The sequence below is a fragment of the Pristis pectinata genome, chromosome 28, assembly GCF_009764475.1.
Source record: "Pristis pectinata isolate sPriPec2 chromosome 28, sPriPec2.1.pri, whole genome shotgun sequence".
NCBI classification, from domain to species: Eukaryota; Metazoa; Chordata; class Chondrichthyes; order Rhinopristiformes; family Pristidae; genus Pristis; species Pristis pectinata.
In genome coordinates, this window is record NC_067432.1 from 25,657,652 (window position 1) to 25,683,513 (window position 25,862).

The window sequence follows — 25,862 nt, forward strand, 5'->3', positions numbered from 1 at the left end:
TGTAAATAAGTGCACTAATGTCTCTGGTGTTTGACTCTCTGGATTCCCCCAGTGACATTCATGTATTTTTCTGCATTTTCCAAATGGAGGGCTCAGATCTGCATCTTACCAGGGTTGGAATAAGGATTGCTTTTGGATAGGAATCTAGCATTTCATTCAAAGCTCTTTCCCTACCAGGCACAGGTCTAAAGTTGAAACTGAGTGTGGTATGGATTGCAGCAGATCAGAATGCCATTGCCCAAGAAGTTCACTGAGAAGTTCACCATTTTCTGGACATTGATATTGTTGTCATGTAGATCTGGTGTTAAATAGAGTGCAGGAACAGAAGGCCTAAGGGTGGAGTCCAGGGCCAGACTTGCAACACCATGATGCATAATTTTATAGAGCACTGAAGAATGAGTTTTGTTGTTTGACTAGAACAAAGAAACAATTGAACAAGTTCCAATAGCAAATCTTTTTATTAAGTCAAAAAAATTAAAGATGTATTATAATATTTTCCTTGTTTATAAATATATAAATTGTCAATACCTTTGTTTCCAGCTTTATGAAGCAGTTCAATGGGTAAAATCTATTTCTCATCATTTGAACCATCAATGTTTTCCACAACTGATCAGCAGAAAATTCCTCCCTATTAATTATTAAATTATTTTTGCTTCAAATGTGATTATTCTTTTCAACATTCATGGATAATTGTTGTCCTTTACTTAGAATGAACTTTGTGTCCAATCCGCCAGGCTCTGATGAACTCACCTATGGTATCTCGTACAATACTTCATCAATTGGCTTATCACTTTCAGTCACAGGCACCAGATCACATATCTGCTCCTTGAAGGCCAAGGCAATTGTGTAGGGCCTGCCCTTTGGATGCTTCAGACAACGCTCCAGGTAAGTATCATAGTAACCCTTCCCTCTTCCCAATCTGTTACCATGTTTGTCGAACCCCAGACCAGGCATCAGGATCAGATCAAGGCCTCCTGATTGAAAGAGAAATAATATTAAGTATATAACCATGCCAAGGTTAAAAAAAAGTACCATACCACATGTCAGAAGAGAGTTTCTGGCTAAGGAACTTGCACAACTATATCCTGGTTTTCTATTTCATTTGTTGCAATGGGTTGCTGTCAAATCTTTTTTGTACCATATCTATGTAATTTTTATTAAATGCAGTAGAAAAAGATAGTATAAGGGAGCAATATAAGGATTTAGTAATGTTTAATGAAGCTGCTGTGAAGTACCTCAGGATGACCTGAATTAAGAATAATGCAAACTGTTATTGTTGCCCTTGGGATATCTGTTGGGCCAACAAAAACGCAATCTGCTCCTTGTCTAACCTATCTGTGGTTGATGTGGAGGTATCAAACAGACCGTTTAGACAATGATAATGACCCTGGGAGTGTTTGATGGGACATTGTAGAAGCTCTATGCAACTTTAAGAAATAATGAAACAAAACTCTTGTATTCTAAAAGTAAAAAATCTGCAAATGCTGGGAAACTGCAATAAGAACAGAAAATATTGGATTTACTCACATTTCAGGCCAATGACCTTTCATTGGAAATAAATACAAACTTTTCTGAGATAAGAAAAAAGTTAGATTATTACTGGTTTGAGAAACCATGAAGCCAAAAGAGTATTAAAGAAAAACGTCTTGGAATTACATAGAGCCTTCCATAATCTCAGGATGTTCAAAAATACTTCATACTTAATGAAACGCTCATTATTATAATGCAGAAAGGTCAAGAGAATATCAAGTTTACTGTTAACAGGATTGTGGAAATTTTAATCATTTTTATTGTATTTGAATGTTTAACTTGTTGCTTACTTGTGTTCAGATGAATAGATTTCTGGATATTAAGGGATATTGGGATAATGCAGGAAAATGGCATTGAGGTAAATCAGCCATTACCTTGAATGAATGGTGGAGCAGGTTTGAAAGGCCAAATGGCTTACTCCTGCTCTTGTTTGTTATGTAGCTTAGAAGAAACATGTCAGGAGTGGTTAAGGGGAACAAAATCTACAGAAGTACCAATAAAACTGGTTTAGGGAGGAAGAATTAGAAGCTAGTTAGAGAGGATGTCTCAGGATGAAGATGCTAGGGTTATTATGTTTGTGCATGTGTGAGGTGACAATAAACTGTCCTCGTTAGATGACTATATGGCACTTTGTTTAGAACACTGTGCCACAAGGTGGTAGACTCTGAAACCTGTGCCTAAACATTTTGGGCTTATTTATCAATACAATGATACTGAATGTTGGTTTGCTCCCAAGGAGGTGGGACCTATTACACATTTGGAGGAAGGGCTAAGATCTTATCAAAATCTCATTTCATGATGCATAAAAAGTGAGATAGAGGAGGGAGTTAAAAACTATAGAACCTGAAGACTAAACACACAACAGCAAGTTGAACAAGGAGTTGAAGAGAAGGAAACTGCTCTGCTGAAAATGGTATGTGAAGTTGCACTGGCAATGTTTTAGGGATGTGGTTCTTTCAGCAAAACTTAAAGGACGTGTTTTATTTTATTTCAGAGAAACCTGCTGTATTTGATCCTCTTTCACTGTATCTATCAATCTTGCACTCTGGAGGATGATATGGAAGATTTGCTGGTAAGGATAGAAAATTAATTGTCTGCATTTTTCTTATATCCCTTTTAGCTTACACTAGTTATTTCTTTTCCCTTCCTGTCATAATCTTCCAGTCCATTTTTCACTCTTTTCCTTCATCTCTCTGTCCCTGTCATTCTTTGACTGTCCCTCTATTTATCTCTGCTTTGAGATCACCTTCCTGTATCTCACTAGTTTGCCTCTAGATCTTTTACTGCTTTTTTTCCCCTTTCTTTCTCTTGCCTTGCTTCTGTTCCTATGTCCCTTCTCTCCTTCTGCATCTTTATTCTCCTTTTATGCCTGATTCTTTCCTCCTCTCTGACTCCCTCCTCATCTGTTCCCCATATATCCTATCTCAACCTCCAACTCACCCACCAATCCTATCCTTGTTCATCTACTTTGGATCCCCAACACCTCCAACTTAAAATTCTCATCCTACTATTTGAATTCCTTTGTAGCCATGTTGCTTCCTATCCACACAATTTCCTCTGCAATTAATGTTTTACGTAACCCATCACAAAAGCAAGACAGAAATACCTTGGGTTAACGACTAAAACTGATTTTATATTTTAAAGTTTGTGGCAACACAAAGTTTAAGAAATAAAAGTAATTTCTTGCCCCATCCATTAGCAGTTGGGGGAAGAGCAGTGGCAATTTTTTTTGTTAATGGATATCCTTGTTACAAAATGGCTAAACACCTTCTTTGGAATGGGGCTGAAAGTTAGAAGGTTAAGTGCTGAAAGAGATGATGCATGGAAGATGATAGGGTTGATGTTCCTCTTCAGCATTTGAAAGTAAACCTTAGATGGGGCTATACTGGGAGATCAGATGATGCAGCGGTGGTGGTGGGGTGTTGAGGTGATATACCGTGCCTGGTTTACTTTGCATTTAAATTCATGGATGAAAAACAAAGCAGGTTTCTGTATTTTGTACAACCATTAATTTTTCTACAAGTTCCCCACAACAATGAAAGGTATTTTGCTCAAGACCTCAAGAGAAAAATCTTGCACTATGGCTTTTGAACTGATGCTGGTAAGGAACCAATGAAATAGATAGCCTGCTCTGCTGGGCAATAAAATGGTAAATGAAATTTCATCCTGAGAAATATAAGGCACTTCTGGAGTGATGGAACATGGCGAAGATATATACAATAAATGGAAAGACAAAGGGACCTAGGAGTATATGACCATGGATCCTTAAAGATAGCTGGACAGGTTGATAATGTGGTTAAACAGCCACGTAGAATGTTTTCCTTTGTTATCAAAGCATAGAATACGAGAGCAGAAAGGTTATGCTAGAACTCGATGAGTTAGACCACAGCTTCAGCACTGTGCAGAGTTTTGATCAGCACAATACAGAAGAGGTACGATTGGACTGCACAAGATGTAGTGGAGATCATGAGGCCGTTGCCTGAACTGGGAAGTTCTACTCATGCAAAAAGATCAGATAGGCTACAGTGGCTTTCTTTGGTACACAGGAGGCTGAGGGGAGACAATTAAAGGGCATAAAATTATGGAGGACCTATTTCTCTTTGTGAAACATGTTCCAGTCACCTACCGTTCTTTGTGTAAAAAAACTTGCCTCAAATCTTCTTTAAACTTTCCTCCTCTCCTTATACCTGTACCCTCCAGTATCCGACATTGCCATTCTTCCCAGGCTGGAAATCATGCCTCTCATAATTTTATAAACTTCCATCAGGTCATCCCTCAGCCTCTGATGCTCCAGAGAAAACAATCCAAGTTTGTTCAGCCTCTCCTTATAATAACAAATCATATCTGCAGTCTCTTGTGTCCCTCCTTATAGTAGCTGACACTAACTTAGAGATGTAGTGAGCTATGAGGATCAACCGAAGCTGGTGGAATGAAGAGATAAGTGGCAGATGAAACTTAACGCTGAGAAATGTGAAGCAATACCTTTTAATAGGAAGACTGAGAAGAAACAATATAAACTAGAGGCACAATTTTAAAAGGAGGACAATTAGAAAAACATCTCATGGAGTAACGTGCATAGCTCATTGAAAGGCATGACAGACTGAGAATGACTTAGCAGGTCAGGCAGCACCTGTGGAAAGAGAAACAGGGTTAACATTTCAGGTTGGAGACAGTTTGCCAGGTTGAGAGGGTGTTTGAAAAAAAAGCACCCATGATCCTGGTCCTTATAAATAGCGACAGAGTATACAAGTGCAAGGAACTCACCACAAATCTTTAAAAAACACTGGTTTGGCCACGAATGGAGTATTGTGGCCAATGCTGGGAGCCACATTTTACAGTGGATGTAAAGGTTATTGAGAAGATGCAGAAGAGACTTCCTAAAGTAATTCCAGGGATGAAGGGACTTTAATAATGTGGATAAACTGGAGAAGCTCAGGTTCTCTGGTTAGAGTAGAAGAAATTGTGAACAAATCCAATACAGGTATTAAAAGCCTTGAAGGGGAGAGCGTCAAGAAAGAAATTGTTCCCATTGGAAAGATAGTTTAGAACCAGGTACATAAAATGAGTATGATTGGTTAAAAAACAGCAAAAAATGACATTTTACACAATGGGTGATTAGTGTCTGGAACAGTCTGCGCAGAGAGTAGTGAAAGGAGATTCAATTGTACTGTTTGAAATGGAGCTGGATAAACATCTGAAAGGAAATATTCTGCAGAGCAACATAGAAAGTACTGGGAAGTGGGATCAACTAGACCGTTCTTGCAAAGAGCCACTGCAAACTCAAGGTCAAATGGTCTCCTTCCAGTCTATAACTCTTCCGTGATTCAGAACAGAAGTTTTCTCAAGTGCCAATCACAATACCTGTGAGCTGATTTTGTAATTGTTGAAATATAAGGAACATATCCTTTTGGGCCAAAAAAAAGCTGGGTGCAATATTGTATAATGCAGATGGTCGATAGCATGTGGAAGCCAGTGAGAGGGGAAGTCCACAATAGAATGTGAAAGATTGAAAGAAAAACAGCTTTTTCCATATGGAAAAGGAAGGGAATAATATGTTTTCGGGATCTATTCATTGATAACTGTTTTTCATCTTTTGAACAATTGTCTAACAAATATAATTTGCCTAGATCACACTTTTTTCGATATTTGCAGATTAGAAATTTTTTAAAAACTACTATAGCCTCTTTTCCGAGACCTTACAAAATTGAAACTACAGAAAAAATTTTAGGTCTTAATCCTTATCAGAAGGGCTTGATAGCTATAATTTATGATTTAATTATGAAAATACATCTAGAATCATTAGACAAAATTAAGAATGAATGGGAAAGTGAACTCCAGACATTCATACCTATAGAGACTTGGAAGAAAAATCTTCATTTAGTCAATACATCTTCAATGTGTGCCAGACACTCGTTGATACAGTTTAAGGTAGTACACAGGACCCATATGTCCAAAGATAAGTTAGCTCGTTTCTATAACCATATAAATCCTATATGTGATAGATGTAAATCGAATGTGGCTTCTTTGACACATATGTTTTGGTCCTGTCCTCTTCTGGAAAAATATTGGAAAGACATTTTTAATATTATTTCAAACGTATTGAAGATTGATTTACAACCTCACCCTATCACTGCAATTTTTGGATTACCAAGGATAGAGTCTGGCCATTTATCTCCTTCTGCTAACCGTATGATTGCTTTTGTTACATTAATGGCCAAACGATCCATTTTGCTTAAATGGAAGGATCCAATACCCCTACTACTTTTCAATGGTTTTCTCAAACTATATCATGTTTAAACTTGGAAAAAAATTAGGATTGGTACTGTTGATCCTTCGCTTAAATTTGAAGATATTTAGAGTCCATTTATTCAATATTTTCACATGATGTAGATCCCCTTTCAATAACTTTCCAACTTGGAGGAACGGACTTGACGACATAATATTACTCTGTTTCTACTGAGAAATTTTACCCAGTTTTTTTTCTTTTTTGTTGTTGTTTGTTTTTCTTTTAAAAAGTTTTTTTTGTTTAGTTTATATTGTTTATAATTTTTTTATTGATTTGGGTTTTTTAAAATTTATATAATAAATCTTTTTCTTTCCTTTCTTTTATATTATATTCATTTACTAAGAGATCGTTGGATCTACAGATTTTTTTTATATTTTATTCCTCTTTACGATTATACATGCTATGATTGTTATCCTGATCTCTTTGTATTACATGTATAAATATTGATGCTATATATCAATCTATATTAATTTGAAAACTAATAAAAAGACTGAAAAAGAAAAGAATGTGAAAGATTGCTTTGGTGGGCAGTCTCCACTGTGTTCAAAGTACGCCCCTCATTTTCCATTTAATAAATCCTGTTCCTGTAATGCCTCAAAGTGTTAAAATCTTGCAAACCACTACCTTGGTTTGGTAGGCAAGAATTCCACACAGTTTGGCGATCTGCCTAAACTTTCTGATGTGGTGTTTTCTTTCAATTTTTCAAATGGTTCCAGGACACAACCAATGAAGAAATGGACATGAAACCACTGAAACTGATTGCAGAGGCAAAGGCCAGAAGTGGAGATGCTTGTGGTTTCTGGAGTGGTGAGTTTTTTTTTGCAAAATGATAGTGCATAGGTGTAACAAATTGTTGCTTATCATGAATTCCAACTGATGCACAAGTAGTAAGTGAGCTAATAAAACATACAGATCTGATGTCAATTTTAATAAAGGCACTAAAACTCATTTCCCATCTAATACTTCCATTTTCAATCCATTATTATTAATCCAACATCTGCCATACACTCCCACCCCCTTCTTCTGATTCACTTTACTCTCATCCCTTTGGTCAATCAGGAAGCTCCAGCTTTGATTGACATGTCTTTCTTTCGTATGTCACAGGAATGCACTTACACTGTAGCCGAGCCATCTCTTCTATAAAGGCTGCTCACTTTTTATTTTGCTGTGACTTTTTGATTGCTCTCCCTCTGAAACAGTCCTCCTCCAATTAAACAGTTTTGTTCCAGAATGCTGTTTGCCTTCTTCCATTTCCAATCCAAGTGTCATGATGTAACATACACTGTTTCTTACATTCATGTGTTAATGATGTTGAATGCCTGAAGTTGGATCTTTTCCACTCTCTGGCTCTAGTATCCCAGTTTGGGCAATGTATTGGGTTTTAATGTACAGATAACTGCTTTCCAGAAAGAGGCTGTACTGAGAGATTTGGGGAAAATGCAAGAAAACAAGCTGACAGATTCTCTCTTCAGAACATCAGAATAAAAGGCAGAGATTGTGAAAACTTCAGATAGTTAAAGGAATTACAAACCTCCAATTTTTATTCATTCATTTACTCCACGCAGACATTTCTAGCAAGGCCAGCATTTAATGACCACTCCAAATGTCCAAATGAAGAAAAGTGGTTCAGAAATGCCTTCCTTACTGTACAACACCTCACCTCAATGTTTGAATCTTGTCTGCCTATATACCAGGTGGAAAGGGCTCCACACTTTACATCCTCAATTAGGGCTGAAAATGGAATTAGTTACACTGCCATTGAATTCAATCTGCAATTTTGTTTTATTTTCACAGGCCGTGCAGTGATATTTGACGTGCAATGCTCCATAATGAATCATGTGGTGGAACCCAAATATTCCATCATTTTTAATCAGGTCAATATCAACCTGGGCAAGGCATACAGCAGACACACTGGGAAATTCAGAAGTCCTGTGCGTGGCATATACTTCTTTAGTTATTCTTCACTGCCATTCAGAGGGCTGCATACTGACGTGGCCCTGATGAAGAACGGACAGAAAATCAGTCTCATCCATTCTGTGTTGAGTACAGGTAGCAGTCAGCTCGCTGTCAAGAATGCAATACTGAAACTCAACAGGGGAGATCGTGTGTGGGTTAAGCTTGAAAAAGGGAAACTCTGGAGCCGGGATGGATCAATCAGCTTTCAGGGATTCCTGCTGACTCCTTTATGCTAAGTAGTCAGCTGAAAACGTCAGGGTAGGTTCTTATCTTCAGTGCTGCAACACGAGAGCTTGGTGGGGTAGAAGCCAACATATCAAGCACAACCATTGAATACTCAGAAAATACCATGCCTAATTTTACATACAAGGGTTTTGTCCCACCAAGCTGACAAGTCCAGACACTGAGAAGGAAAGTGGGATGTCCCTGGCAATCACAGATGATTTCAAGTGAGGCTACGCTTTAAAAATGCTTGGTGTTTGTGCTTTTGCGGGATGTGCCCCAACAACTGATCTAGTTCATAGATAAGTGCAGAGTAAGAGCCAAAGAAAGAGAAACTAGCTAAGCAGAAGTACCGAGAGGTGGAAACAAAGGCACAGACCACTAAAGACTGTCTTTAGTGAAAGTTATATCATGGCCTGCTCAAGGGAAAAACAAAACAATTCCCAATTCAAAGATATGAAGGTGATGCATGCAAACTTCATTTTATACAATGTAGTCAGTAGCTTTTGCTGTTTGCACATTTATCAATAAAGACCAAAGCATAGACACAGTTTGTGTATTGATTCTCATAGCACAAATAATGACTCACGGCTTCAATTAAAATGTCACCGAAATGATGATAGCTTATAAATGTTGCACTTAGCTTTAAGCACTTAAAGCACTCCATCTTAAAATAAAAAGAGAACTTTCAGACGGAAGGTAATGATAAGATTGGACCATGACTAGAAACTTTTTCCATGGATTGAGCCATATGCCTGGGAGCAGCCGTACACCAGCAGAAGATAAGCTGCGAGAGGAGGTGGGAAGGCTGGGTTGGGGGATGGGGGAGGCTGAGTTGGGGATGGTGTGAAGGGAGGGAAGGTGGAATGGGGACTCCTATGTGGGAGGAGAAAAGAAAGAGAGAAGGGGGGGAGAGAAGGGGGGAGGGGGAGGGGGAGGGGATGGAGAGAATGAATACACTTGGGAAGTAGGAGAGAGAAAGCCAGATGTGGGGAAATGGGAGAAGGTGGAGCTTTTGGAAGAAAAAAATAGAAAGGCAGGGTATTTATTAAATGGTGAGAGAATCTGAATCAGAATCAGGTTTATTATCACTGACATATGTCATGAAATTTGTTGTTTCACAAATTTTCTGTATAACATGCAGAATTCAGCAGCAATTAGAAAATCAAATGGCCTGTTGCCTTACTTGCAAAAAGATTTGAGTATAAGAGTAAAGGTATCATGTTCAATTACACAGGGCACTTGGTTTTTCTAACCAAGGGAGGATGCTGAGTATAATTGGGACACATTGATTTTTTTTATATTAAGGGAATCAAAGATATTGGGTTTGTGCAGGACAGTGGCACAGAGCGAGAAGACAATCTTACTAAATGGTGAAGCAGGCACAAGGAGCCATTTAGTGTTGGTTTTGAGAGGGACCCAGTGTCCTTACACACAAATCACTGAAAAGTAACATGCAGAATTCAGCAGCAATTAGAAAATCATACGGCCTGTTGCCTTAATTTCAAGAAGATTTAAGTAGAAGAGTAAAGGTATCATGTTCAATTACACAGGGCACTAGTGAGACCACACCAGGAATACTTTGCGCAGGTCTGTTCTTCCTCTTTGTGAAAGAGGAGCATGGCAAAGGTTCAGCACATTGAATCCTGAGGTGGCAGGTTGATAAATGAAGAACGATTAAGCAGACTGGGCCCATACTCTCAAGTTAAAAGAATGGGACCTATTCTTAATGAAACAAAGATGTTATCCCTTGCTGGGATGTCTAGAACCAGGGACTTCAGTCTCAAAATAAGGGGTCGGCCATTCAGCACTTTCTAACCAAGGGAGGATGCTGAGTATAATTGGGACAGAAATCGATGTTTATTATATATTAAGGGAATCCAAAGATATTGGGTTGGTGCAGGACTGTGGCACGGAGGGAAAAGATGATCTTACTAAATGGTGAAGCAAGCACAAGGAGCTATTTGGCCTACTCCTGCATCTATTTCTTATATTTTAGTGATTTTACGGTCACGAAGACAGTAAGTAATCTTTGTCAGAGCTTGTTGTACACTAATTGACTGTTTTTTTCTACATTTCTATGGTAACAATACTTCTGACTGTAAAACACTTTGGGACCTATATAGAAGGAAACGGCTTATATGAATGCATATCTGCCTTTCTTTCTAAATCACATTCCATATGTTTTCTTCTGTGCTCTAACCTCACTGTACTTTAACCAAGATTCACAATTCTTTTACTCTATTTCTTTCTTCCTCACTGTTGCATAGCTGTGCAGCTCTCTGACTGGCTCTTCCTTTCTTGAGTAGAGTCCCAAACCTCAAAGTTAAAATCTGTAATAGCAAAACTAACATCAATAGAAGACTGAAGGAATGGCAAAGAGCTGAGGGTAGATAACTGGTATTTCAATCCTACAGCGCACTAGTCCTACCATTCAAAGTTTCCTCTTCAGCTCAAAGCACTTTGCCTCTTATTTACTTATCCACCTAAGTGGGCTTTATATTTCCAATGGAATATCCAACTTCCCCACCCTCCACTTTGCAGCAGTCATCTAGACACAATATTTCTTTATTAGTCACATGTACATCGAAACACACAGTGAAATGCATCTTTTGCGTAGAGTGTGCTGGGGGCAGCCCACAAGTGTCGCCACGCTTCCGGCGCCAACATAGCGTATCCACAACTTCCTAACCTGTACGTCTTTGGAACGTGGGAGGAAACTGGAGCACCCAGAGGAAACCCACGCAGACACGGGGAGAACAAACTCCTTACAGACAGTGGCCGGAATTGAACCAAGGTCGCTGACGCTGTAATAGCATTACGCTAACCACTACACTATCATGTGTGATTGGGGAAGACTTTTCTTAATTTGTGACAATCTATAATGTCCTACAAAATACTGAGGCAAGGTGGGCAAGGGTGTTTGGGGGGGGGGGGGGGGGTAAGTGAAAGAAGTTACCTGATATAGAAATGAACTCTAATTTAGTTGGTGATGGGGGAAGCAGTGAAAGGAGGTCCTGTTTCCCCTGCTCATACCTGGCATCTAACCTCACCTCAACTCCCCATCTTACTGAACCAAATCCCTCTCACTAATACCCCTCACCCCGCCCACTCGCCAGGCCTTTCTCCCCAGCCATCCTCTGGAAGAAAATACGAACAGGCTCTCAAGTGAAGAATAGATTTCGCTTTCCACATCTCCCTGATGTGGGATCAGTTTCATCTGCATAAAATTAAATATCTAAATTAATTCCACATTCCTTTAGTTCACATTAGGTTCTTGCATTGCAGGAAAATCTGCTTTTGAGGGGCACTGAGAAGAATGTGTCTCACTGCTGCTTATTTAAATTTCCTAGTCTAACTTCAGTACCCATTCAGTGCAGAGTAACACCAGATCTACCCACCTTCATACCTTCTAATGAAATGCCAGCAATCTGAAATGTTAACTCTCCATGGATGCTGCCTGACCAGCTGAGCATTTCCAGCATTTTCTGTTTTTAATCAAATGAACACTGGGGCAGATTATCCACTAACCAGCTGCCCCTGGCCACATCCTTGGTCCTCAGCATCTTTTGCAGCATAGTTCAAGAAGCAGAGTTCCACCGGGAAGTAAAACCTGTCGACAACCGAGACAAGATCAACGTTTTCCTTTTCTAACCAGATCTGCATCCATCCCACAAGATCAGCCACAATAATAAGTACTCAGGCCTGTGATTGTTGGGGAGGATAAAACATCACATACGTACAAGGTAATTTCAATTTACAATAGTCAATGGCATTTTTATTGCATTGACTATCAGGATTTCAGAGAGTCCTGTAACAGGGAGATGAAACACTCCAGCACTCCATCTTCCATCCGAGCACACGGCAGCCTTCCAGAGTTAATACCAAGTTAAATAATTTCAGGCAACTCACTCGCTCTTTTTGTAACCAAGTGATCAGTTCTACTGTGTCTGTGATATTAACTTTCCACAAATGCTGTTCTGATGTTGTTGTTCTGATCTGCATTTCATAGCTTTTACATGTTGCTTTGTTTGTTTTCTCTCTTTCAAGCTTCCCTCATTAACTTAACAACCTATTGATTTCATCAACAGCTTATCACTGAGGCAAGACTGCTCACCTCCTGTTACAGGAGACACAAGATACTGTAGAAGCTGGAATCTGAAGCAACACACAATCTGCCCGAGGAACTCAGCAGGTCAAGCAGCATCTTTGGGGGGGAAGATGCAGTCTGCAGAATATTTCCTTTCAGGTGTTTAAATAAAGAGCAGAGACTGGATAGGCTGGGTCTGTCAGAGCCTGGGATACATCTCAGCAGTCCCTGGGTATTTATCCACCTTAACACCCACTAAGACATCTAATACCTCTTCCTTTCCTGTGATAATTTGTCCTAAAATTCCACTGTGCCTAACCCTAACTATCCCTGAACTCTTCAACTACCAAGTCCTTCTCTATTGTGAATACAGATAAGAAGCATTCATTTACAACCTCAGCTACGTCCTCTGGCTCCATACACAGATTGCCAGTTTGGCCCCCAATGGCTCTTAATGGGACTTACCTTGTCCACCGGTGCTATTTTATTTCTGCTTCCTGCCCTCCTAATTACCTTTTTGTTATGTCCCCTCTCCCCCTACAAACTTCATACTCCTGAAGGACCTCCTATGGGTTCAGTTCTCTATACCTGCCATCAACCATCTTTTTTTTCTTTATTCAACCCCAAATATCCTTTGACATCAAGGTTCTTTGGACCTGTTGGCCCTACCATTTACCCCTGCAGGAACATGCCTCACATGTTAATTGTTGAATGACTCCCAGTTGTTGCATGCAGACTTACCTGCAAGTAGCTGCACCCAGTTTACTATTCCCAGATTCTGCCTTACCATTTTGCAATCAGCTTTCCCACAATTCAGGATCTTGTTCTTTTTGTTAACAACTTTAATACTTACAGAGTTATGGTCACTATCTCCAAAATGCTCTCCAACATGGAAAAGGTGCTCTGGAGTGGGACGTCCTCTGAGACTTCCCTAACTACCTGCCTACAGTTCTTCCTCTGCCTGGTGGTCAGTCATTCCCTCTCTGACTTTGTTCCTTAAGCTGCAGGGTGACCACCTCTAAAAATGAGCTATCCACTCAAGTCTCAGCACTGTGGTGGCCCCCAGCCAGCACTGAAGACCTGTAACCCAGAGCTCAAGCTGGTGACACTTACTGCAGATGTGGTGATCCAGACCACAAGGAATGTCTCAGAATCCCCACATGCTGCAAGCCATACAAGACATTAGAAATCATGCTCCCTGCCAAAGTTTTAATTTTAAAAAATTACATGACCCCATCTCTCCACCCTCACCAAAGCCCCTTCACTCACTGCAGCCCATACACTGACGACTGCCGAGTACAAACCACGCTGTGGGTTCTCTGCCTCTCCTTTCAACAGCTCAAACAGCACTAGCCCAGTCAGCTGACTTCACTTGTTTTCAGCTACGAGTTCTCAGTGGTTTCCACAGTAAACATTCAAGAACTGCCTGGCCTTTAATTAACTGTTGATTCAAGCTGCTTTTTAAGCCTGAAGGATGCTTGGTGGAAGAGAGAGTCAATCATATTTGAATGCAAGGCCAAATTAACTTCTGATTTCAGAATCTGAACAATCCAGCAATTTATGCAACATGCAATTTTCCACACTGTAGGATAGACGCCGGCATTGTACCTAGTCATATTAGGCCCTGATATTTCACTCATGTGCAACCTCACATTGATTTAGACTCACCACATACAAGCCCCTCATTGTTACTAGATCAACTCAAAAGGTGTATCATATTCAAAGGTGGATTGCACTGTTATCTATCTGTCACTTTCACTGATGTAAACCCTGTTACAGTGATCCAACCAGCACCACCGTGAATGGCTTAGAGTAAGCACAGCTGTAATACAGCACAATGAAGTCTGCGCTACCTCACAGAACTCAATGTCATTGCGCAAGAACAGTCACTTCAACAATCTGCAGACAGAAGCTTGAATTAACAGCTTAAGAGCTGTTAACGTGTTCAACATCAGGACTTCCATAGAGAAGCAGGGGTAAGTATCGGCAAAGGCAGGCCATTCGATGGAGTCAGCCCCATGAGCAGCTCACAAACATTTGTACTGCACTGCCATCTGCTGGGAGAAATTAAGCATTTTCAATGGCCACAATACGTCAACAATTTAAAGTACCCATACTGAAGTAAAATAGATAAGAACAACTACATATGTGATAATTATTTATGAAGTTATCAACTATAGAAAAGAATGCACCCTAAAGGAGACTTAAGTATCCATACGCCAAAAAATAGGGGCTTGGACATCCTGATGAATGGCTTTGCCTAAAAGTGAAATTATATTGAATTGTTCTGCAATATACTTGACACACTCGACCCAAGCTCTTCCGTTGATTTAACCACAAGCTGGATAAAACACTGGGTTATAAAGTCTGCCATGCCTCTGACAATATCCTCTCCAGTTCACTGTGGATTAGTGCATCCCTGATGCTGGTTCCCTTTGCTGTAGCCTAGTTAACAGCAATCTTGTCTCCGAATCAAAGGTCATTTGGGAACTGTGCACAGAAAATCTGGTTTGACAATCTAGTCCAGCAGAAGAACGTACATGGTGTCACATTAAACTAAGGCCCTGCCTGCTCTCCTAGATGGATGTAAAAGATCATGTTGCATAATGTCGAAGAAAGTCAAAAGCATTCTCCCCACTAAGAACATAAGAAATGGAAGGAGTAGTAAAAGGCCACTTGGCCCTCATGTCTGTTCCACCATTTAATAAGATCCTGACAGATTTTTCATCTCAGCACTACATTCCTGCACAAACCCCATGTCTCTTGATTCCTCTCATAACTAGAAGCCTACTGACTTCTGCTCAGTAACCAAGTCTCCACAGCCTCTTGGGAAGCAAGTTCCAAAGATTCACAACCTACTGAATGATGAAATTTCTTGTCATCTCAGTCCTGTATGTTTGTATGAATGTATGTCTGTGTTATTGCATGCGTGAGAGAGAGAGAGAGAGAGAGAGAGAGAGAGAGAGAGATTCATTTAAACAAGTTTATAGTTTCCTACTATCTACTAGTCAGAGTATATTTGCAGGTGGACCTGTGGCCTTATTGGAATCTTACTAGAGGTCTTATTGTGAATCTGGTTTGAGACACCCCAGCTGGGGGAAACATCATCCCTGCATCCATCCTGTCAAGTGCTGTAAGAATTCTATACATTCCAATGTGATCACTTCTCATTTTCCTGAACTCTAAAGACAATAGCCCCCCTCATAGAAGAGATCATCATCCCAGAAATCAACCTGGTAAACCTTTGTTGCATCCCCTCCATCGCAAGTGTATCCTTCCTTATAAAAGGGAGAGCAGTCTGTAGAAAATATTCCAGATACAACCTCTTCAGGGCCCTACATAATGGTCAATATTTAAAGCTCAATCAACATCACCAACACTTATTATTTGGTCACCAAAACTTTGCTGTTCTGCTTGCTATGCATAAATCGGCTGATCTATTTACTCTCCATGACACCTCAAAATATATAATTGGCTGTGAAGTAATTATAAATACTTGAAAGGACATGAAGGACGCAACATAAATGTAAGTCTTACTTTTCTGTCAGGACTCTCTTCTACTTATTCTGCTTGAACCAAGTGTGGTAAGGTACTGCAAAGAAGCAGCACCTTCTCTAAACCTGTTCTCTCCGTTGGAGGGAGCCCATCTTTGAAGTAACCAAGGCCCAAATACCAGCCCAGTTAAAGACAAAGTCAGAATAGAAACACAGAGATCCTTTGTATTTTGATGGTGAACAACTTGCTGTTCAAATTCTGGTCACATGACTGATAGAGGAAAAGTAGTACCAGTGCACACAGTTTAACATGTAAATAAATCAATTTAGTAATCTTATTTCTCCCTTCAAAAGTTGCAGAATCACAATCAATACAATCAAGGAGCAGGTCCCAAACACACTTCCCAGGGAAGTGCACCTCTTCTAATCTGGCATATTTTACTCAGTGTTCACAATGTGCTCTCTAAATTGAGGAAACAGAACATAGATTGGGTGACGGCTTTGAGAAGCATCTCCATTCAGTCATAGAATCAAAGTGCAATACAGCACAGATACAGGCCCTTCAGCCCAACGAGTCCTTGCCAACCACGGTGCCCACCCATCTAGTCCCAATTCCCTGCGCTTGGCCCATATCCCTCTAAGCCCTGTCCCTGCATGTACCTATCCAAGTGCTTCTTAAATGATGACATTGTACCTGCTTCAACCACTTCCTCTGGCAGCTCGTTCCATATACTCACCATCGTCTGCATGAAAAAGTTGCCCCTCTAGTCCCTTTTAAATCTTTCCCCTCAGCTTAAATCTATGCCCCCTAGTTTTGGGCTCCCCTACCCTGGGGAAAAGACAGCTACCATTCACCTTATCTATGCCCCTCATGATTTTATAAACCTTTATCAGGTCACCCCTCATTCTCCTACGATCCAAGGAATGAAGAGCTAGCCTGGCCAACCTCTCCCTATAACTCAGGCCCTCTAGTCCTGGCAACATCCTCATAAATCTTTTCTGCACTTTTTCCAGTTTAACCACATCTTTCCTATAACAGGGTGACCAGAACTGTACACAGTATTCCAAGTGTGGCCTCACCAACTTGTACAACTGCAACATAATGTCCCAACTCCTTTACCCAATGCCCTGACTGATGAAGGCCAGCGTGCTAGATGCCTTTTTCACCACCCTGTCTGCCTGTGATGCTGCTTTCAACAAACTATGCACTCCATTACATTCCCTAGTCCACTACCATTCATAGCACAAGTCCTATGCTGGTTTGACTTTCCAAAATGCATCACTTCACACTTACCTGTATTGAAATCCATTTGTCACTCCTCGGCCCACTTCCCTAACTGATCAAGATCCCCCTGTAATCTACGATAACCTTCTTCATTATCAACAACACCTAATTTCAAGTCATCCACAAACTTACTGATCAAGCCTTGTGCATTTGCATCCAAATCATTTATATAAATAACGAATAACAAGGGTCCCAACACCAATCCCTGTGGCACACTACAAGTCACCGGCCTCCATTCCCAGAAACAACCTTCAACCATCACTCTCTGCTTCCTACCTCTGAGCCAATTTTGAATTCACCTAATTAGCTCTCCCTGGATTCCACGGGACCTAACCTTCCAGACCAGCATACCACGCGGGACCTTGTCGAAAGTCTTGTTGAAGACCAAATAGACAACATCCACTGCCCTATCCTCACCTATCTTTTTGGTTACCTCTTCAAAAAACTCTAAAAGGTTCGTCAAGCACGACCTTCCACACACAAAGCCATGCTGACTCCTTCTAATCAGACTCTGTCTATCCCAAATGCTGGTAGATCCTGCCACTCAGAATTCCCTCCAGTAACCTCCCCGCTACTGAAGTCAGGCTGTTGTTCCCTAGCTTGTCCTTGCTACCTTTCTTAAACTGAACAACATTAGCCATCTTCCAGTCTTTGGGAACTTCACCAGTGGCTAATGATGAAGCTAAACTTTCCACAAGGACCTCCACAATTTCTCCTCTAGCATCCCAAAAAGTCCTAGGATGCACTCGGTCAGACCCTGGGGATTTATCCACCTTAATGTGCTGTAAGGCTACAAATACCTCCTCCCTGATAATACGAATGTTGTCCAAAACATCTCCATTAGTTTCCCTTATCTCTTGAGCAACCATAATTTTCTCCTCAGTAAACACCAAGGAGAAATATTCATTAAAAATCCCACCCATCCCCTGCAGCTCATGACATAGGTGGCCCTGCTGAGCTCTGAGGGGACCTACTCTCTCCATGGCCACCCTTTTACTCTTAATATAGCTATAGAACCTCTTTGGATTTTCCTTAACCTTACCTGCCAGATCCATCTCATACCCTCTATTTGCCCTCCTGATTTCCCTCTTAAGAATACTTAATCTTTTTTATAGTCATTGAGATATTCACTCATTCCCAACCTCTTAAACACAATGTAGGCTTCTTTTTCTTGATTAGAGCCTCAATATCTCTCCACAGCCAAGGTTCTCTAAACCTGCCAGGTTTACCCTTCACCCTGACAGGAACATGCTGATCCTGGACTCTTGCTATCACACTCTTTAATCCTCCCACTTGCCATTCATTCCTTTCCCTTCAAACAGGCTGACCAAATCGACCTCTGTCATGTCCTGCCTAATTCCTCCAAAATTAGCCCTGCTCCAGTGTAAGACCCTAACCTGTGGACCTGTCCTATCCTTTTCCCATCCCTATCTTTAAACTAATAGAACTATGGTCACTAGAGCCAAATGCTCCTTGACTGCCTCTTCAATTACCTGACCTGCCTCGTTCCCTAAGAGAAGATCCAGTATTGCACCCTCCTGAGTAGGGCCCTCTATATATTGACTCAGGACACTTTCCTGCATACATTTCACAAATTCCGCCCCATCCATGCACTTAGCACTCTGGGTAGTCAGTCAATACCAGGGAAATTATAATCTCCCATTAATACCACCCTATTATTCTTACAACTATGAGCATTTTCTCTACACACCTGCTCCTCAAGTTCCCACTGACTATTTTGGGGTGGGGGGGGGGGGTAGGTGGTGGTGGTTCTATAACACAGCCTCACTAGAGTGACCCTCTCCTTCTTCCTTCTTAGTTCTACCCACATGGCGTCACTGAATGATCCCCCAAGAATGTCATATCTAAGCGCTGCTGTTATGTCCTCCCTTTTCAAAAAGACAACACCCCCTCCTCACTTACCTGTACCTCTGTCACACACGTAGCATCTGTATCCTGGAATACTGAGCTGCCAGTCCTGCCCTTCTCTCAGCCATGTTTCTGTTATGGCTATAACATCCCAGTCCTCAGAGCCAATCCACACTCTGAGTTCGACTGCCTCATCTTTAAACCTCGTGCATTGAAATAAATGAAGTCTAACTGGGTATCCCTGCCTTTATGTGCCCCTGGCTATCCTGATTACAAAACTTGCTGTCACTGGCTACTGCTTTATCCTATGACTCCTTTCTGATAACAGTACCACCACGCCCCCCCCCCCCCCCCACCCAATCTAATTTACACCCTCCCGTGTAGCATTAGCAAATTTCCCTGCAAGGATATTGGTCCCTCTCTGGTGCAAGTGCAACCCATTCCTCTTGTACAGGTCAGCTCTACCCTAGAAGAGATCCCAATGGTAAAGAACCCGAGTCCCTGCCCCCTGCACCAGGTCCTCAGCCTCGCATTCATCTGGCCCATCTTTCTAGTTCTGACCCCTTAGCACATGGCACCAGGAGTAATCCAGAGATCACAATCTTCGAGGTTCTGCTTCTTAACTTCTTACCCAACTCCCTATACTCATTCTGCAGAACCTCATCCCTTGTCCTTTGTACCAACATGTACAACAACGTCTGGCTGTTTGGACACCCACCCCACTCAAAGGCAAAATTTTTTAAAAAGCATGACTTCCAGTTACCAGACAAAAGTTGGATTTTTTTTAAAATGCAGATACTAGAAATCTGAAATAAAAATAGAAGCTGGAAATACTCAACAGGTCTGTGGGGAGAGAAACAGGGTTAACATTTCGGATGGGAGACACTTCATCAGAATGGGATAATGAGAAAACAAGTGAGTTCAAGTTGCGGAGGGTGGGGGAGGAGTGGATAGAACAAGGGAGAATATCTCTGACAGGGTGAGGTCAGGGTTTCTCTAGTGATCCTTCACAAAGCCATCTGGTTATTGGATTAATGAGGGAAGTTAGAGAGAGGGAAAACAAACAAGAGGAGTGTTAAAGCTGTGAAATGCAGGGCAGAGCTGTTGGTACAAGTCAAAACCAAAAGGAGTGGTGGATGTGGTTGGCATGGATGTGTGGACCAAATGCTCTACCATTCAATGAGAATGCTGGAAATACGCAGCAGATCAATCAGTGTCTAAGTTGGAGGATTTTCAACATTCAGGTATCCGTGCAGAGCCTGAAGACATAAATGCTCCATCAGCTCAACAGTACAGTCAAGGCCAAGTCGTACTATCCACTTTCTTCTGTTCAGATACACTGCCTGCCCCGTAGTTACAGGGAGCCCTGGGTACCTCCATTTTTTCAAAAGCCCCAGCATCCATAAACTGTCTTGCAGCAACCGCCTCCCTCTCACATCAACAGGACCAGTTCCTGGAAAAACTGGAGGAACTACAGGAAGTCTTTCCATCAATACACAGTACATCCTACAACCTCAGGTTGACCCAAACAACACTTTGATTTGAAGCCTGATCACTGATGTAATGTGGGAAATGCAGCAGCCAATTTGTCCACAGCAAGCTCTCAATAAATAGGTAGCTCCGCATAGGAAAAGGTTCACTGAATGAGAGATCCAACATGGGAGGCTTGGGGAACTTCACTTGGGTGCAAAATTGGAACAGTGAGGGGCAAGTTGGAGAGGGTGGGGTTTGAGGGAATGCAGAGGATAGGGGTTACAATCAACTCCTGGGGTTGGTGGGACCAGGGTTACTATCCAATGGTGGTGGGGAGAAGCAGAGAGCTCACACTTAAACCAGGTTACGGGACTCAGGCTGATGCCCTTTAAGTTGCATGGAGGTAGGCATCTTATGCAGTGGAGATCAGCTCCTCCATGGGCCATGTATATGCAACTGAATTTTGTAGAAATGGCCAGAGAGTGGTGAGTACCTGGAATGCACTGCCTGACAGAGTGGTTGATTCTGGGTCACTAACAGCATTTAAAAAGTGTCTAGATGTGCATCTGAATCGACTAGGCATTGAAGGCTATGGACCAAGTGCCCCTGGTCAGTGTGGCTGAGATGGGCCAAATGGCCTGTTTCCATGCTGTACAATTCTAAGACGTTATGGAAAATGTATGTTCAGGCACCTCCAAACACAAGTGTGGTATATCCCCAAAGTACTTGAAGCAATCCATTGATGCACAAGTCATACAGTAAGTATGTGATCAAGTTGTTTTATGCAAGCAACACAAAAGCATTACACTATGTGTAAGAATTGCTGGGACAATCTGTTTGAAGGATATCAATTGAGGGTTAAATATTGGCCATATCAATTGGGAGAAATCTTCTGCTTTTCCTCAAAACAAATCCATGTAATTTTTTACTCCCTCCCCCCACCCCAGGGTATATGGGACCTCAATCTCACCTCTAATATGACAGGGAGAAACATCCACTGACAGAAGGATTTGTTTAAGTGTTAGATTAATCCGTGTGCTCAAGTGGGACAAGACTCAATTTGAATCCACTATCTTCTGACTGACAGGTGAAAATGTTATCAATTGAGTCTTGCCAAACAAGAAAATGATTTACTGAAAGATCTACCAGCAGTGTCATTAACAGAAACCAGTCTGGAAATCAAACAACTACAGGAAACACATCAACATTTCACACATATAGAAGAAAAAAGATAAAAAACGGTGGTGTGGCAAAGTTGTAAAGGAGGGAACCACGCTGGAGAGGCAATATAATTAGAGCTCAAAGAAACCAAAACTCTGTATACGAGTACTAAATTACATGCTGTCTCTGGGTTACAAACGCTCGCCTTATGGATACCCCTACATAAGGGAATCAAAAGCACATAAAATATAAAAAAAGAACAATTAATAAAAGTGGAGAGAGAGGGGAAACTAGTTTTGCCATTTGTAGAAACAAATGCATGCTTTTGATGCCATTCACTATAAGTTTGCAACATGACACCAGCAGAGTGGGCCGAATCTCAAATAACAATAAGTCGGCTTGGTATGCAGAAGATACAAAAGCCTGAAAGCACGTACCACCGAGCTCAAGGACAGCTCCTATCCCGCTGTTATAAGACTATTGAACGGTCCCCTTGTATGATAAGATGGACTCTTGACCTCACAATCTACCCTTGTTATGGCCTTGCACCCTATTATCTGCCTGCACTGCACTTTCTCTATAACTGTAACACTTTATTCTGCATTCTGTTATTGTTTTCCCTTGTACTACCTCAATTCACTGATGTGATGAAATGATCTTTATAGATGGCATGCAAAACAAAGTTTTCCACTATACCTCGGTACATGTAACAATAATAAATCAATTTACCAATACTGTGGAGGTATAGTTACCATAGAGTGACTTGTGTATTTTCTGACTTATGGACAAAATCGATTTATGGATGTCTGTAAAAACAGAACCCGTTCGTTATCTGGGTTCGGCCTGTATATTAATGAAATTGAAAAAGAAAACAGTCAGATATGACTGAGAGGTAGTAATAACAGCATTATTTCTCAGTGACATTTTAATTATCCACTGTTCAACTGGAGGAAGAGCAAACGAATGTAGAAATAGGAAGCAAGTTCCTAAAATAGGAACAGCATTCCTTTCTCAAATATGAAGGCAATGCCAGATCTAGTTCAAAGTAATGATATCCATCAGGTGAAAAACTAAACGTAACCAAGCAGCATTGGAGAGGTGACAACATCCACACACAACAAAAAAAAATCAGTACTTAAAAACTGTATTGGATTTCAGAAGGAATAAGCTAGCAGAGACGAGTGGTGAATGCATCCACAGGAAAAAGACAACCCAGAAATGACCTCAGGTTAATAAGATAGTTAAACAGGTAATAGAATTCTAGGTTTTCTCGTGTGAATAGAATATAAAAAGCAAGAGGTAATGATGAGCCTATTTAAAACCTGTCTGACCCGAGTGAGAGTACGGCGCGAGGCACTGGCTCCAATCTGTGAAGGATGCAATATAAATTCACAGCAAAGCTTGGAGCAAAAAAACTACTGATGCTGATAATCCAAAAGCAAAAGAGAATGCTGGAAACACTCAGCAGGTCAGGCAGCATCTGTGGAGAGAGAAACAGAGTTAATGTCTCAGGTTAAGAACCCTTCATCTGAACTGGAAAAATGAGAAGACAAGTTGAAGAGAGGGGGAGGGTTGGCAAGAACAGAGGGGATGTCTGTGATAGGGTGCAGACCCACGTTGTCAAGGAAAGAAACTACTTTAAAAAATGCCACTTGGAACAAAATGGTACAGAGACAAATTGAAACAAAACTAACTGAAACCAAGGTACAGCCACATCAGTGATAAAAGGGGGTTACCTGGTTATCAAACTCATTTTAAGTCCCGATTCTTGTAACTTGCTTAATCAGGAGATGAACCGCTCCTCCTCAAACTTACATCAGGTAGCATTATAGCAACATATGATCAAAAGCCAAAGGTCAGAGTGTGAGTGGGATGGAGAATTAAGGTGACAGGCAACTAGAGGCTTAGGATCAATTTAGCAGAATAAGTGGAGGTATTCTGCAAAGCTATCTACATTCAGTTCCTCTAATGTGGAGGAGAACACATTGTGAGAACCAAATACAGTACATGACATTGGAAGAAACTATCACAGACATCCCCTCTGTACTCCCCACCCCCACCACCACCCATGCCCCCCCCCAATAATTTGAAAGGCTTATCTTCTCACTTTTCTAATTCTGATGAAGGGTCCCTCACCTGAACCACCATCTCTACTCCTGTCCTTACTAATGCAACTTGACTTGTTGAGCATTTCCAGAATTCTCTGCACTTGTTTCACTAGAGCTCATCTGGTAACAGGATGCAAGATATCACAAAAAGGACATGACAAATGCATTAAGTGGGCATTCTTTAAAACAACAATAAAAGCAGAAAATGCCGGAAAAATTCTGCAGGTCAGGCAAAATCTGTGGAAAGAGAAACAGTTATCATTTCAAGTCTGGGAGCCCTTATCAGGACTGAGAAAGAGAAACAGGTTGGGGAGGGCAATGGGTGGAACTAAGGGAAATTCTTCTAATAGAGTGAAATAACATGGCAGTTAAAATCAGATTAAGCTTCTTTCTCTGTGTAACATGTTGCTAATGTTGTACAGTCTGGCCTACTGGGACATGCCCAGCAGACCAGACAATACAATACAAAGGAAGGCAGGCAAATACAAACAGAAAAGATTTCTTTATTAGTCACATGTATATCGAAACACAGAGAAATGCATCTTTTACGTAGAGTGTTCTGGGGGCAGCCCGCAAGTGTCGCCACGTTTCCGGCGCCAACATAGCATGCCCACAACTTCCTAACCCGTACGTCTTTGGAAAGTGGGAGGAAACCGGAGCACCCAGAGGAAACCCACGCTGACACAGGGAAAGCGTACAAATTCCTTACAGGGAAGCAAGTTATGTAAAACTGAAGAATTCAATACTGAGTACTGCAAGCTGCAACATGCCCAGATAAAAGACAAGGTGTTGTTCCTCGAGCTTGCATAGGACCTCAATGTAACTGTACCTGGTCCACAGACAGACAGATCAGAATGGGAATGGCAGACAGATCAGAATGGGAACTGGAAGCTCAGGTTTACTCCTGCAGACTGAGTGGAGGGGCTGTGGAAAGCAAGCACTCAATCTGCATTTGGTTTCTCCAGTGCAAAAATGTGAACTCTAAATGCTGTACACTAGATTGGAAGGAGTGCAAGTGAAACACTACTCCACCTGTAAAAGACTATTTGAGTCACAGATAATGAGAAGGGAAGACGTGAAAGTACAGGTGTTGCACCTCCTACAGATGTACAGAAAAGAGCGACACAAGGGGGACTGGTAGGTGAGGAGTGCACCAGGAGGTCACAAAGGGCCCAATTCTATTGAAATACTGAAAGGGGAGGGCTATATCTTTCTGACGGTGGAATCTTGTTGGAGCCAGAAGACATTTCCTTAGCATTTTCTTTATTTTATTTCAGATTGTTTTAATCTGTTTTCATTTTGATTTCCAGCATCTACAGTTTTTTTTAATTGATTCGTTAAAATAATGCAGATTAATGGGTGAAGTAACAGAAGGATTTATAGTTGTAAAAGCACAACACTGGGAAGATAGAGAGGTTAGAATGTGGGATAAGATACAGGGGTGGGAAAAAACTTTTGTCACATAAATGGCTCCAGAGAGTATGTGGCTTAACCGTTTAGGCAAAAACTGTCAAAATTTGATTGAATAAATGGATGTGGGGGGAGAAGCAAATGGGCAATGGAAAATACGATGGGCAATTAGGATTTGGACTATTTTCTTGTTTGAAGATTGTAAAGTGCTTTTAAGGTTCCATTTTTAAAAAAAAACAGGCAGTTGCCTTGAGAAGTTCTTTAAGCCAGAAGAATCAGGTGGAAAAGTGGGGTTAGACCCGTTAAATGTCGGAGGGAATGCAGAGCAAGCAACAGACTGGGATTAGACTGTGAGATATTAAAGGAGAAACAAAGGACTGCAGATGCTGGAATCTAGATGAAAATCACAATGATGCTGGAGGAACTCAGCAGGCCAGGCAGCATCCGTGGAGAAAAGCAGGCAGTCAACGTTTTGGGT

At 41.2% G+C, this 25,862-nt stretch overlaps 1 protein-coding gene across 2 annotated transcripts in view; it reads right to left on the minus strand.

The window, feature by feature from the left end:
* Nucleotides 1-439: 439 nt before the first annotated feature.
* The window catches only part of mthfs (5,10-methenyltetrahydrofolate synthetase (5-formyltetrahydrofolate cyclo-ligase)), a 33,490-nt gene continuing 8,067 nt past the window's right edge, over nucleotides 440-25,862 (minus strand). For both annotated transcript variants that reach the window (XM_052040513.1, XM_052040514.1), the window contains exon 3: nucleotides 440-974. In XM_052040513.1, the coding sequence (XP_051896473.1) occupies nucleotides 751-974 (224 nt within the window). In that variant the 3' untranslated portion in view covers nucleotides 440-750. The remainder of the gene's footprint in view (nucleotides 975-25,862) is intronic.